This window comes from Arachis ipaensis, chromosome B5, assembly GCF_059453495.1.
Source record: "Arachis ipaensis isolate K30076 ecotype BB chromosome B5, ASM5945349v1, whole genome shotgun sequence".
In the NCBI taxonomy this organism is placed as follows: domain Eukaryota; kingdom Viridiplantae; phylum Streptophyta; class Magnoliopsida; order Fabales; family Fabaceae; genus Arachis; species Arachis ipaensis.
Window position 1 is genome coordinate 140,121,052 of NC_142440.1, and position 13,819 is coordinate 140,134,870.

Here is a 13,819-nt window from a genome sequence, read left to right on the forward strand (position 1 = left end):
TAACAGTGAGATACACCCATAGATATGATTCAGATAAATCCATATATATCAGTCAGGTATCACTCAAACATGCTTCAATATCAAATTAATTGAGATATCAGTAAGATACACGCATATATGATTCAGATACACTCATTGATAACAGTGAGATACACCCATAGATATGATTCAGATAAATCCATATATTTCAGTCAGGTATCACTCAAACATGCTTCAATATCAAATTAATTGAGATATCAGTAAGATACACGCATATATGAGTCAGATACACCCACATGTAAGAATCAGATACCCCCATTGATAACAGTGAGATACTCCCATAGATATGATTCAGATATAGTATCCATATATATCAGTCAGATATCACTCAAACATGCTTCAATATCAAGCCACATTACAAGTTCAAGCAGTATACACCCCCCAATCTACGGAATAAACCCCCAAAAATCATTTACCAGAAGATCTAGAACAACAAGAATAACAGGATAACTTAGAACAACAACGTAGAAGAACAGTGTAACAAAGAAGCAAGAGTAACAGTAAACCCTAGAACAACGACGTAGAAGGAAAGCAAAACGTAGTTTGTAATATGGAAAATATACAGGAATATTAATGAACTTACGTTGAGTATTGTTGCTTTGTTTTCTCTTCAGATTCTTGATGGAGAGTTTGATGGTGTTTTGACGGAGGTTTCGAACAATGACTTGTATATTTTGAACTTTGATTTTCGCTCGAAAATGGAAGGGTTTCCTTGTTTTCGAAGCGTTTTGAGAAGTGGAAGAAGTGAAAGAGTTTGCCATACGTAACCGTTTGAGTATTGAGCGCGTGAAGGTGACGCTCCATGTAATCTCTCTTGATGCGCGTGACTTGTATTTGGGCTGGACCAACTTGTAAGCTTGTATGTGTAGCAGGCCCGTAATTTATTTTTCTTAAAATCAATTCATTTTTATTTCTTTTTCCCCTATTATGTGAAATGAAGATTATTTCGAACAATATTTTTAACTTCATTCATTTTCTAATTGAAAATATCAAATGTATTTTTTTCAAATATATAATTTTTAAATGTAACTAAGATAACAAAATATATATAAAAATAAAAAATCAAACAGTACCAAATCATACTTGGTTCCAGCATAATTCTTTTATACCTCCCCAAAAAAAAGAGAGAGCATTTCGCCTAATAAGCCATCGAGATAAGTGAAAAAGCATTACAAGAACCAATCAAAGCCGTTGCAGAAACACAATAGACCTAACAACAACAAATTAACAATCTCAGCAATAAAGGGTACAAAGATATAAATGGAACAAAACTAAAAGTACAAAGCTTGATCTTACACAAACAGCTGCACAACACCTGCCTCGAACTACCTTAACATCGCTCAGCTGCATATCTCATATTTCAAATTTTCAATCCAATATGATAAACGTAATATCCACATCTTGTATAGTCTAAGCTAGTAATATTCAGTATCTACCTACTAGACTTAGATGCTTTCTAATACATAAAGACTTAGATGCTTGGGCCCTATTACTGTAGTATGTTGCATTCTTGCTGCTTAGTTTAATGGCATCTGAATAAAATCCAATGGCTTTCTGCTACTGCTTGCCCTTGTAAACTAGTTATTTTCTATTTCCACCTTCAAAAAAAAAAAAAAACCTCAAAAGACAATGATAAATGCCATTTTTTCAAAATTTTTAATGTCATTTTTTCTTCTGGAAAAAAAAAAAACAACAAACAAATGGACCAATGTTTTTCATGATAACTCCAAGAACGTTTCAAATGAATCAATTGATCTATGGTAGAGCCAGCATAAAGATGAAAGTTATCAAGCCATCAACCTACAAGTTTAGCTCAGCTAACAAATTAAAATACTCTCTCCTGAACAATTCCTATCATATAAAATTACCATAATTGTTTCATTAAAACCAGATTTGATCACAAAATTGTTTCTTAACACAATATTTTAGCTTTAAAATTACCATAATTAAAGTACTTTTTTATTCATTTATTACACGAAAAACATCTTTTTTTAAGGAAAAAATATCTTTTAAAAAAAGATGTAAATTACAACTTTTCAAAAAAGATCTTTTTTTTATTTTACTAGTGCTTTTACTTTTACTACTAGAAATTTGCCAAATACGTTAAAAAATAAAAAAAGATCGCTTTTTATTAAAAAAAAGATCTTTTTTTAACAAAATAATGGCGCCCAAACATGCACTTAATGAGATTCAAACTTAAAAGCCGAATATACCACCAAAGTTTCTCATTTAATTGTAAAGTTTATAGGTTTATTATTTTTCTTAACATGATTATATGGGAACATGCAATTCATGATAGAGTATTCCAACTTTTTTTAGCATTAACCTGTGCAAATGTTTCTTGCTTGGAGATTGCGCAAGAGGCTAGTGTTTGATCAAAATCCTTTGGCTTTGAAGTTTGAATCAGTAACTATTTTTATCAAGTTGATTGCTTTGGTACAATATGCTTCAGGTATAACTGCATGAACACAGAAAAATGAGAAGATGTTTGCAAAATAACATTTGAGATTTCATCTAAGGCTACATCAGACAGTATGCTGCTGCATGGAGTTTACTTTAAATATGGGGGAAATGAAAACATCGAAAGACAATAAGAGTGCAGGGAAGCTTCACAACTAACAAGGATTCCCTTTGAATGATTAAATCACAACCATTTCAGCTTAGGAATAAATTAACATCAATGCACATATATAATTACAAAAACAAAAAAGGAAATAATGATATATCCGACAAGCCACATATAACAGCCATCTAGTCACCAAAAATGCCATAAAATAAGCAACGACAGAGAAAACACTTAGGTGTGGGTAAAGCAGAATAAAGAATCACAATCATGTGAAGATCTAAAAGCGTTAATATGGACTCGAAAGATGATCGAGAACAAAACACAAGTTAAAAAGAAAGAGATACAAACAACATTTTGTGATGTCTAACAAGGAATCTCACCAACTTTTATCCTTGCAATAGGCCTCTAGATATCATTTCACGAAGAAGTTTCTCCGCGTTATCATTTTCACCTCTTTCAAACAGAGCACGAATGATTATTTCATAAGTCACAGCATTTGGTAAGCAGCCATTGTCTTCCATTTTTGACAAGAAAGCCAATGCTTCATGAAGTAGGCCCTCTTTGCAAAGCCCATTTATCATAATAGTGTATGTCCTCATGTCTGGACGATAGCCTTTAATGGAAAGATCTTGAAAAATCTCTTTTGCATTTTTAAGTCTTCCACTTTTGCACAGGCCATCTATAAGTATGTTGTATGCATATATATCTGGATCAACGCCACACTCTTTCATTTGATTGAATAACATAAGTGCCTTGTCATGTTGTTTGATATTGAACAAAGCATCCAGCAAAGAACTGTAAGTGACTATATTAGCAGGTTGACCTCGATTATGCATCTTTTCAAGAAGCTCCAAGGCACAAAGGATTCTCCTTGATTTTCCCAAGCCATCAATTAGAGTATTGTAAGTTACCGTGTCAGGAACCAAGTTCTTGCGACACATCTCTTCGAAGAGATTCAAGGCGTCATCGATCATTTTACTCTTACAAAAGCCATTAATCATGATATTGTAACTCCGAACATCAGGAAACACACTATTATCGGCCATTGTGTTGAATACATATTTTGCCTTATTTACCTCATTAACCAAACAATATCCGTCCATTAAGCTGTTATAAGTAACCACATTTGGTTTCACACCATGTTTTGTCATCACAGCCAACACATTCTTAGCATCTTTGATCTTTCCTTCCTTGCATAGCCCATCGATCAAAATACTATAGGTACGAACATTTGGAATAATGTTTCTAAGCACCATCTCACTTAACAAATCAATGGCTTCCTTATATTGACCCACAAGACACAATCCAAAAATGAGAGAACTGTATGTGATAACATTAGGAGAAATTCCCTTAGCAAGCATTTCAGAGAATAAATGAAAAGCCTGACTTACAAGTGTATCCTTGCAGAGGCTATCAATAATTGCGCTGTACATGAAGACATCAGGAGCAATGCCATACCGTGGGATCTTTCTCAACACTTGAATAGCAGCTGATGTGTGTCCGGCCTTACAGAGGCCATTGATCAAGGTCCCATAAGTGACTTGGTTGAAGTGAAATCCATGAGCCAGCACTCTGTCATGAAAGCGCACTGCTTTTTCAACACTACCACGGAGACAGAGACCTTTCAGGATTGTTGTCAATGTTACCGTATTAGGTTGATAATCCATTCTGAAAATCTTGGCCAATACAGAGAAAGCAAGCGTCATACGACCCATGCCGCAACAACAATTAATTATGATGCTCAAAGTAAATAAGTCGGGAGCGATTCCTCTGGCTTGCAATTGCTGAAAAAGGGAAATGGCGGTGGAGAAATGGTTGGTCTTGGCAAGAGATCCCAAAATCTTGGTGAATTGGATGATGGATGGAGGGCGACGCATAGAGAGCATGCGAGTGAAGGAATCAACAGCTTCATCAACTTGGCGAAGGGATGGGGGCTCAGAATGAGAGTGAAGGGATGAAGAGGAAGGGAAGGAAACAAAATTAGGGATTTTGAGAAGAGAATACCTAAAAATGAAAGTGATCCTTGAGGTTGAGGATGACAACATTTTAGTGATTCGCACTTTCGCTGTTAAGTTTGAGGGAGAGCTCTCTGCTCTCTGCTCTCTGCTCTCTGCTCCAAGACATAGACGACTAGACGTTGCTATCTCTGCGGAAATAGTTTTCTCAATTTTTATCCGGTATGTACGCGATTTCTTACTCTTGAAACTTTGGAATATTAAAAAGAGAGTTAGAAAAAAAAATAGCATTTATGATTATTTTATATTTTTTATTTAAATTTGTTTAGATTAAGATTAATATTTTATTCTAGATCAGTTTAGATTTATTATACTTTTTAATTAATATTACTCATATTAGATTATTATAATATTAAAAAAAACTATTATAACATTATAATTAAAACAAAAATAAAAAGTTAAAAAATCAAAACATATTTTAGTATTAATTTTAAAAGACTAAAAAAATTAATGATGAAAACCAATGATAACTGAGCTTACTTTTCATTTGAAGGTTCATTTCTTAACACTTCAGCTCAGGCGCCATCCATTCGGCCTGAACATGTTATAAAAAATGAATGTACTGCAATGCCAAACAAAGGCTTAGCAGCAAAACTAAATACGTCCAGAATATCGGAGCTGATCACACATATGAAAGACAGGAGTTTGAGGTAGAGATGAAAAGCATGTAGTTAACTAAGGCCCCATTTGGCAATTATCAGAGGACACAGACCTATTTGAAAAGGAGACACAGAGAAATGCACAAAGTTGGTCTTCCCTACGAAAAAATTTGTGCAATTATCTCTATCTCCCCTGTCTTTATATTTTTTTTCCAGAAAGGCAGAAACTCTTACCAAACAACAACTTTAGTAAATTTAATTATAACAAGCAAAATTCAACAGTTTCATGTTTAGGCCTCAACAAAATTAAGAAAGATTTCCTCATTTGTTACCAGAAACCATTCATCGTAGTAGAGTGAATTGGTAAAGTCTAGAGAAGAGTTACAAGTTAGTTATGAAAGAACTGTTTGGTAAAGTCTAGAGAAGAGTTACAAGTTAGTTATGAAAGAACTGTTGGCTGTGAGAACAGTGCCAGCTACGATAAGACAGCTGTTAGTTACAGCTATCATAACTAACTTAAGAATGAATGGACTGTTGTACCTTTTGTACTAGCTTGCACAGCAAGCTACTCTTCTCTATACATAAGCACAGATTAGTGATAAGCTCACTAGTAATGCAGATCATAAATGTCTTATCTTTCTCTCTGAATTCTCTTTTCTTTCTCACTCTGTGTTTTCCTCCTTCTCTCATTCTCCCAAACCTTATTTAATCGACATTTTCTTGGCCTATAGAACTAGTAATTGTATTATAAATTGAACATAACAAAAGCCGAGGCTAAAGATAGGTATTCATCATCACAAAAGAATTAATATAACATCCCAAACATAATGAATTTTAAACGGCAAGAAGCTCCTGGTTTTCCAAATTTTTTGTTGAAAGATAATAGCAAATGCCTCCATTTGTGTATGTTTGTATATCTTCAGAAGAATATAAAGCACAACGAACATAAAATATATGCAGCAAAATATAGAACAACAACATGAAAGAACAAATATTCAGAAGGCAGAGGGTATGACACAGTATTTGAGCTTAGAAATGAGGATTATGACGGCTTACTGTTCCTGCAGTTGATCTGGAAGAAAGGAATGTACTGTGCTTCATTCATGATAAGCCAAAATCACATACCTATTTGAAAGAAAAAAGAAAGGGTGGAAAAAAAATTAAACCATATCTACAGGAAGCATTCAGCATGCTATCAACCATATTCTATCTTGTTTGAGATCAATTCATTTTATGTTTATTAGTGCAGTCTGAAGAGTGATTTCTGTGAAAGTAAGTAGCTATTATTCACTTCCATCCAAAACTGATTTTGAAGCTTAAAATCCAATGGTGGGTTCAACTAGAAATCAAATATGCTGAGAAAATATTAAATCAACTGTCTCGCAATTATTTCAAATAGACAAACTGAAATCAAGTATAAAGGAAAATTCATACTAGAGAACTTCAATATTGTCTTTGCCATGCTGCAACTTAACATGCTTGGGTGCACCTAGCAATCAGTAAGCATGGAACAAAGATGAAAATGTCAAGAATCCAATATATTCAACCACCAATTCAAGTTCATATCAATTTCATGAAATAAGTTAATCAGCACTTAAGCAGAGTTCAACTTTTGATATTCAAAGATATTCTTCAAAAAGAAATGCAATTTCAAACTCTACAACATTGTTTCACTTTTAATTCTTTATTCTAACCCCAATCATCACTGCAGAGAAGATTTAGAAAACCCAAAGAAACAGGTGTAGAAACAATTGTACTTGGAATTAGAATCCCCGAATCTTTTGTGACAGGTGTAGCTAATAACAGACAACAAATCTCCAAACCATGTTTTAATAATAAAAGCTTTTCAACATGATTTTAAACAAGAACAATATAATAATCCCTATATAGGATTTTTTAACGAGAAATAATGAAATAATTCAACCAAGCATTAACTGCTGAGTAACATTAATTATGAAAATGAACCAAGGTCTTAGGAAAACATTAATTACAACTAAGTAACATTAATTATGAAAATAAACATAATGTACAAATTTTCAATTGATTCTAAGAATTACAGCTGAGTAGTATTAATTATGAAAAGCACAAAGGTTTAAAGATAATTCATATTTGAACCATAGTAGACAAATTCCTAGAAATTCCTTCTTGCACAGCCCCTCTTTTTTTCCCTTGAAAAATCAAGTGTAATCACATACTTTGTATACAGGTTTCTTCAGCTGTGATCAGATTTTGAAAAATAACAAAATGTTGAAATTGCCAACCAAAAAAAGTGGGGTCATGCATTTAGTAGATGTATTTGTTTTAAAGACGGCAGTGAAAATCATATATCTATGTCATTAATCTTGCCACAGCATATCTTTTAGAAGAATTCTAGGAAGATTTAGTCAAATAAAGCACAGTTGCTCATCAGACCAATCATGAGCTCTTAATTACTATCAAGAAATCTTAAGCACAGTTACAACTAGGAATATCCACCGAAACAGGATGCATGATAGCCTTGGTAACAAAGTAAAAAATCAGCCAATAACACAAGTTCAAAATTAATTCAATAACAGTGAGATAACCAAAATCAAGGTGATAGTGAGTTCATGGCATTTCCCAAATCCTCCAACCCAATAGATATAAAATTCACCAAGTTCTGTACAAATTTTGACAACAGAAAATTTATTAATTTGAGTTGATTTATTTCTCCTATTGTCTTTTCAATAAGCCTCTAACAATCATTTCATGAAGATATTTCAGTGCTTGTTCATTTTCACCTTTATCATAACATTGTACATTCTTGTGTTTAGGTGATAGCCTAAAGTACAAAGATGCTGGAGGTGTAGTACTATTATTGGAGTCCTGAAAGTGTTCGCCATTGTTGAATGATGGTGATAAAAAAAATTATTTGGAGAGAAAAATTATGATTGAATGATGATTGTTGAAAATTAGGAATTAGAAGAATATGTGCAGGAAAAATTAGTATTTGGAGGCAAAATTAGCTAACACTCAAAATGCTAACTTTTTTTTAGATATTAAACCAAATTCTAATTTAGAGATAAGTGACAATAATAGCATTATGATTGAAGATCCTTTGAGAAAATGGAAGCAAACACAGAAAATAAAACCAAGTGAACTCAATAAGAATGAGATTGATAGGTATCTGAAAGATCATGTAACAAAAGATTTTAATAGATTTGATATATTGAGGTAGTGGAGAAGAAAGACACTCAAGTATCGTGTTCTTTCTTGCATGACTAGAAATATATTAGTCATTTATGTCTTTACTGTAGTATCTGTTTCTACTGTATTATATATTGTATTAACTAGACTATATCAGAAGTCACCTGACATTACTATTTAATTCAAATTCAATAATATATAAGACAACAATTAACAATATAATTCAAATTCAATAATATAAAAAATTAGTTACATGTACAATATAAAAACTTCTTATAAATTGATTAGGTGAAACTTAACCTATGAAATTTTGCAGGAACTAATACTAGAAAATTAACAATAAATTACAAATTATCATAATAATATTAACACAAATTATCATATAATATTAGTAAATTTTATATTTACATTTCATAATAAATATTAAATATTAAATATACTAGCGGTCACTATTTATAGCGCCAACAATTACCAGCACCATCAATTTTTTCTTCTGCTCCAAGGAAGAACCGCAACTTCTCAATGACATAAAAGTTAAATTACCTGTGCCTACAAATGGTAGAACCTGAAAAGAACTCCATTGCAGATTGCATAACGAAAGCTGAAAAAATAAATAAATAAATAAATAATACTATTCAGTGAAAATGAACAAAGAATTGGTTAACTATATTAAATTTTTCCCTTTCTGTAGAGTCTGAAACAACTCTTGATGACAGAGATATCTTCTTGTTGATAAACTTGCAATATCCGAAACACATTGTATATTCATATACTCTTACCATGCAGCAAAATTATGCCCTTTGCAGTAACAAATGTTTATTTGGAGTACTGTTTTATGCAGCACGAACCACACAAGTTGGCATGGAAGTATATAAATGAAGAACCTAATTATAATGAAGATTGACTTTGCAAAGTTTATAGCAACATCAATATTTTATCCGTTTGAGATGAAGTGATTTTTGTTTGAGTTTCATGAAAAAAGTGAATTTTGAAGTTTAAAATCCAGTGAGTATGATTCTGAAGAATTCTAGTGTCTCACAATATGTTCCGAATAGGCCAAATAGAAATCAAAGTATAAAGGAAAATTCACACTAGAGAGCTTCAACATAGTTTGGACTAATATAAAGCCAATTAAATTTATACATATAACACGGTGGATTGGTATTTACCCATCTAATTGAAAGTAAATAAATACAATAATTATGCAAAGAAATTCACCAAATAAAATCAACTGCAATTCCAAAGAATTCTATATTGTTTCACGTTTAACACCCCCATCACAACACCACATAACAAAACTCCAAGCCAGTAACTTCTTTTAAAATGCTAATAAACAGAGATTTAAGAGACAATGGAGTAATGTCTAAACAAGAAATAATGAGGTCAATTATCTAAGAACTAACAGAAAAACATTCTCCTAAAAAGTATCTCATAATGTACATATTTTCAGCAGAAGCAATTTCCAAGCAATACAATTGAGTAGCATTAATTAAGAAAATGGCCACAAGTTTTGAGATAACTGAACCATATTAACCTTGACTCAATGTTGCTTAGGTTGATGAAAAGAGGGGACATGCATTCTAGAGGTGGGTTTTATTTTTAAGATGGAAGTGAAAACTATATAGCCTAAGAATAAATACTTAGTACCTACTTAAATTTCCTTTTACAACAATTCCCGGAGGATTTAATCAAATAAACAATAGCTCATCGTTGCTTATGATAAAACAGTGATAGGAATTATTTCAATATATATATATATATATATATATATATATATATATATATATATATATATATATATGCAGTACCTACAAAGATACGGAAATATAAGTTGCACAATAGAATAGCAGAAAACAAACAACAAAACAAAATTTTCAATCTTTTTAGTTTTGCTTAGTTTGTAGCATGATAAATATATGATCTCATAGAATAACAGTAAAGAACACTCCATTGCTATAAATAGACCTTAAACACTAAATCTATAAGCTATATCTAAGAATATCATCTAAAGAATCAATAAAGTAGTGGAATTAAAAAGGTTAATAGCAATTGCAAAAATCGAAAGTGGAAAATTGATTGATGTTATGGCATTGCCAAAGTCCTCTGACCCAACAGACACAGAATTTACAGAACCATGATACATATTCAGCAACAATGAGACGTAATTTCAAATTGAGTTGATGTATATTACCCTTTTTTTATCAATTCAATAAGCCTCTAGCAACCATTTCCCGAAGAAGTTTCTCTGCCATGTCATTCTCATCTTTTTCAAACAAAGCACGAATAACAGTTTCAAAAGTCACAGCATCTGGTAAGCAACCATTGTGTTCCATTTCCAACAGCAGGGCCAATGCTTCTTCAAACAAGCCCTCTTTGCAGAGCCCATGGATCATAATATTGTAAGTCCTCACATTTGGAGAACAGCCTTTAATTGAAAAATCTTGAAAAATCTCTTTTGCATTTTCGAATCTTCCACTTTTGCACAGGCCATCTATAAGTATGTTGTATGTACGTATATCTGGATCGATGCCACACTCTTTCATTTGATTGAATAACATAAGTGCCTTGTCAAGTTGTTGGTTTTTGAACATCGCATCCAACAAGGAACTGTAAGTGACTACAGTAGCAGGTTGACCTCTATCATGCATCTCGACAAGAATCCCCAAAGCACAAGAGATTCTCTTCGATTTGCTCAAGCCATCAATAAGAGTGTTGTATGTTACCGTGTTTGGAACCAAGTATTTACAACGCATTTCTTCAAAGAGATTCAAGGCTTCATCGACCATTTTACTCTTGCACAAGCCATTAATCATGATATTGTAACTTTGAACATCAAGTGACACTCTACTTTGGGCCATTGTGTTGAATACAAATTTTGCCTTATTTACCTCATTAACTAAGCAATACCCATCCATTAAACAATTATAAGTAACCACATCTGGTTTCACACCATCTTTAATCATCATAGCCAACACATTCTTAGCATCTTTGATCTTTCCTTCCTTGCATAGCCCATCCATCAAAGTACTATAGGTATGAACATCTGGAGTAATGTTGATGAGAATCATATGATTTAGTAAATCAATGGCTTCCTTAAGTTGGCCCGCAAGGCACAATCCATAAGTTAGAGTGTTGTACGTGATAACATCGGGAGAGATTCCCTTAGCAAGCATTTCAGAGTATAAATAAAAAGCATCACTTACAAGCGTAACCTTGCACAAGCTATCAATAATTGCGTTGTACATGAAGACATCAGGAGCAATGCCATACCGTGGGATGTTTCTCAACACTTGAATAGCAGCTGATGTGTGTCCGGTCTTACAGAGCCCATTGATCAACGTCCCATAAGTGACTTGGTCGAAGTGAAATCCATGAGCCAGCAGCACTCTGTCATGAAAGTGCAGTGCTTTTTCAACCCTACCAGAGAGACAGAGACCTTTAATGAGTGTATTCAATGTTATGGAACCATCCTGAAAATCCTGGCCAACACAGAGAAAGCAAGCGTCATACGACCCATGCCGCAACAACAATTGAGTAAGATGTTCAAAGTAAACAAATCGGGAGCGATTCCCCTGGCTTGCAATTGTTGGAAAAGGGAAATGGTGGTGAGGAAATGGTTGGTCTTGGCAAGAGATCCCAAAATCTTGTTAAATTGGATGATGGATGGAGGAGGACGCATAGAGAGCATGCGAGTGAAGGAATCAACAGCTTCATCAAGTAATTGGGACTGAGAGGGAGAGTGTAGGGATGAAGTGGAAGGGAAGCAAAGACGGAGAGCGGAATGGGGAACAGAATAAGGAGAGAGCTTTGAGATTTGAAGAGCACACCTTAACAAGATTCGTGAGAATGACAACATTATAGCAATCAAAGAGGAGTATGGTGGTAAAATGGAATGCGTTGAGTTGAAGAGTGCTTCAACGAGTCAGCGTAGCATCAAGCTTGTTCAAGGTGATTTGTTTCTACTTTTATTATCTTACTAGTCTAAAGCCGTGATGCATTGGATCACATACTCTATTTCCATAAATAAGTTTTTTCTTTTTTTAATATTTATATTTAATAATATCAAATTGAAATGCTCATTTGTGTGTAGAAATTATATGTACTAGCGGACAGTCTTTTCTCTCGCTTTTCTATTATTTTTAAAAAATTAATTTTATTTTTTAATATATTATTCGTTCTTTAAATTTATTAGATCATTATTTTTTTTTATTTTAATATATTAACGTGATCTTATTTATATCATATTTTAGTATTAGTGTTAATGTATTATTCACCTTTTAAATTTGTCAAATAAGTATTTTTTTTATCATTTCAAAATTAACATAACCTTAGTTATATGATATTTTGTTGAGATTAAAATTATTATAAAAAACTTTTAAAATGCTAAATTATAAAAGCACACATTAAAGATATGTATATGTTATCGGAAAAAGATATAGTTAAAAAAACGACAAAAATGTTATCCTAATTTAATATCAATAATTATAAAAAATTATTCAATAATTAAAAAATAAATTATAAAAAAATAAAATATTTTAAGTTATTTAATATTTTTAAGAAATATAAAATAAATAAATTTAAATTAAAAAATAAAGAAAAAGAATTATGTTATTATTATGTGTAATAAAATCAAGATAAAAATTTACTAACATTACTTACAAATTAGTTATTTATATATTAAATTTATTTATTTATTTTCTCAATTCTATAATTTGAAGCAAATTTAAAAATTTAAATTCAAAACCCACTTTATCTTTATGCATAATTCTAATTGATAAAAATATTTATTTCTTTAATCTTATATTGAACATATTTAATTATCTTTAATTTTATTATTATTTCTAAGTTATTAATTTTTATTTTGATTATATCATCTCATCATATCATACACTATTATTTTTTTATTATTCTTTTTACATGTATAACTATTATTGTTTTGTCGTCATTATTATGTTGCCTTGTTTTATTCCCCTCCCTTTTTTTTTCTTCTATTAACCCCAACCGCAATCAATTACCACCATACTATTATCACAACTCTTATTTTTATTTATCACTTTGATCCATAGCTATCTATTGTGTTAACTTTTGAGTTGTTAAAGAATTATTTTCTTGTTTGATTTAGATATCTAGATGTATAACTATTATATAGATACTTATTTTTCATAGTTGCTTTTTAAGTCATATTTTATCATTTTAAGAAAAAATTAAGATATCAAACATTCAAAAATTTTGTATTGAATAATTAAATAAAAAATAAAAAGTTATTTAATTTTTTTAATATATAGAATAATTAAATTTAAATTAATTTAAGTCTAATACTAAAATCATTACGTTGTTATTATGTGTAACAATGAAAATAAAAATTTATAAATTTATTTATTTCTCAATTTTATTTAACTTGAAGCTGATATAAAAATTTATATTTAAATCACTCT

General features: G+C 31.5%; 2 protein-coding genes across 6 annotated transcripts; both read right to left on the minus strand.

Annotated features, from left to right (window-relative positions):
• Nucleotides 1-1,171: 1,171 nt before the first annotated feature.
• LOC107644126 (uncharacterized) lies at nucleotides 1,172-4,845 on the minus strand. 4 transcript variants are annotated; one of them, XR_015883573.1, is made up of 4 exons: nucleotides 2,986-4,845; nucleotides 2,366-2,497; nucleotides 1,336-1,637; nucleotides 1,172-1,249 (listed from the first exon to the last, which is right to left on the minus strand). XR_015883573.1 is itself a non-coding variant. In XM_088488338.1 (2 exons), the coding sequence occupies exon 1, from the start codon at nucleotides 4,648-4,650 to the stop codon at nucleotides 2,992-2,994; it is 1,659 nt and encodes a 552-aa protein (XP_088344464.1). In that variant the 5' UTR covers nucleotides 4,651-4,845; the 3' UTR covers nucleotides 1,172-2,497; nucleotides 2,986-2,991. The 4 variants fall into 4 exon arrangements, 1 of the variants encoding a protein (XP_088344464.1); XR_015883574.1 differs by having other exon boundaries at nucleotides 1,172-1,637; nucleotides 2,986-4,520; nucleotides 4,610-4,736; XR_015883572.1 differs by having other exon boundaries at nucleotides 1,172-1,637.
• On the minus strand, nucleotides 1,172-12,333 carry LOC148565962 (uncharacterized). 2 transcript variants are annotated; one of them, XR_015883575.1, is made up of 6 exons: nucleotides 10,576-12,333; nucleotides 8,928-8,985; nucleotides 6,654-6,708; nucleotides 6,276-6,344; nucleotides 2,366-2,497; nucleotides 1,172-1,637 (listed from the first exon to the last, which is right to left on the minus strand). XR_015883575.1 is itself a non-coding variant. In XM_088488339.1 (2 exons), exon 1 carries the CDS (start codon nucleotides 11,627-11,629, stop codon nucleotides 10,586-10,588), a length of 1,044 nt encoding a protein of 347 aa, XP_088344465.1. In that variant the 5' UTR covers nucleotides 11,630-12,318; the 3' UTR covers nucleotides 8,679-8,985; nucleotides 10,576-10,585. The 2 variants fall into 2 exon arrangements, 1 of the variants encoding a protein (XP_088344465.1); XM_088488339.1 differs by lacking the exons at nucleotides 1,172-1,637; nucleotides 2,366-2,497; nucleotides 6,276-6,344; nucleotides 6,654-6,708 and having other exon boundaries at nucleotides 8,679-8,985; nucleotides 10,576-12,318.
• Between the last annotated feature and the right edge of the window lie 1,486 nt (nucleotides 12,334-13,819).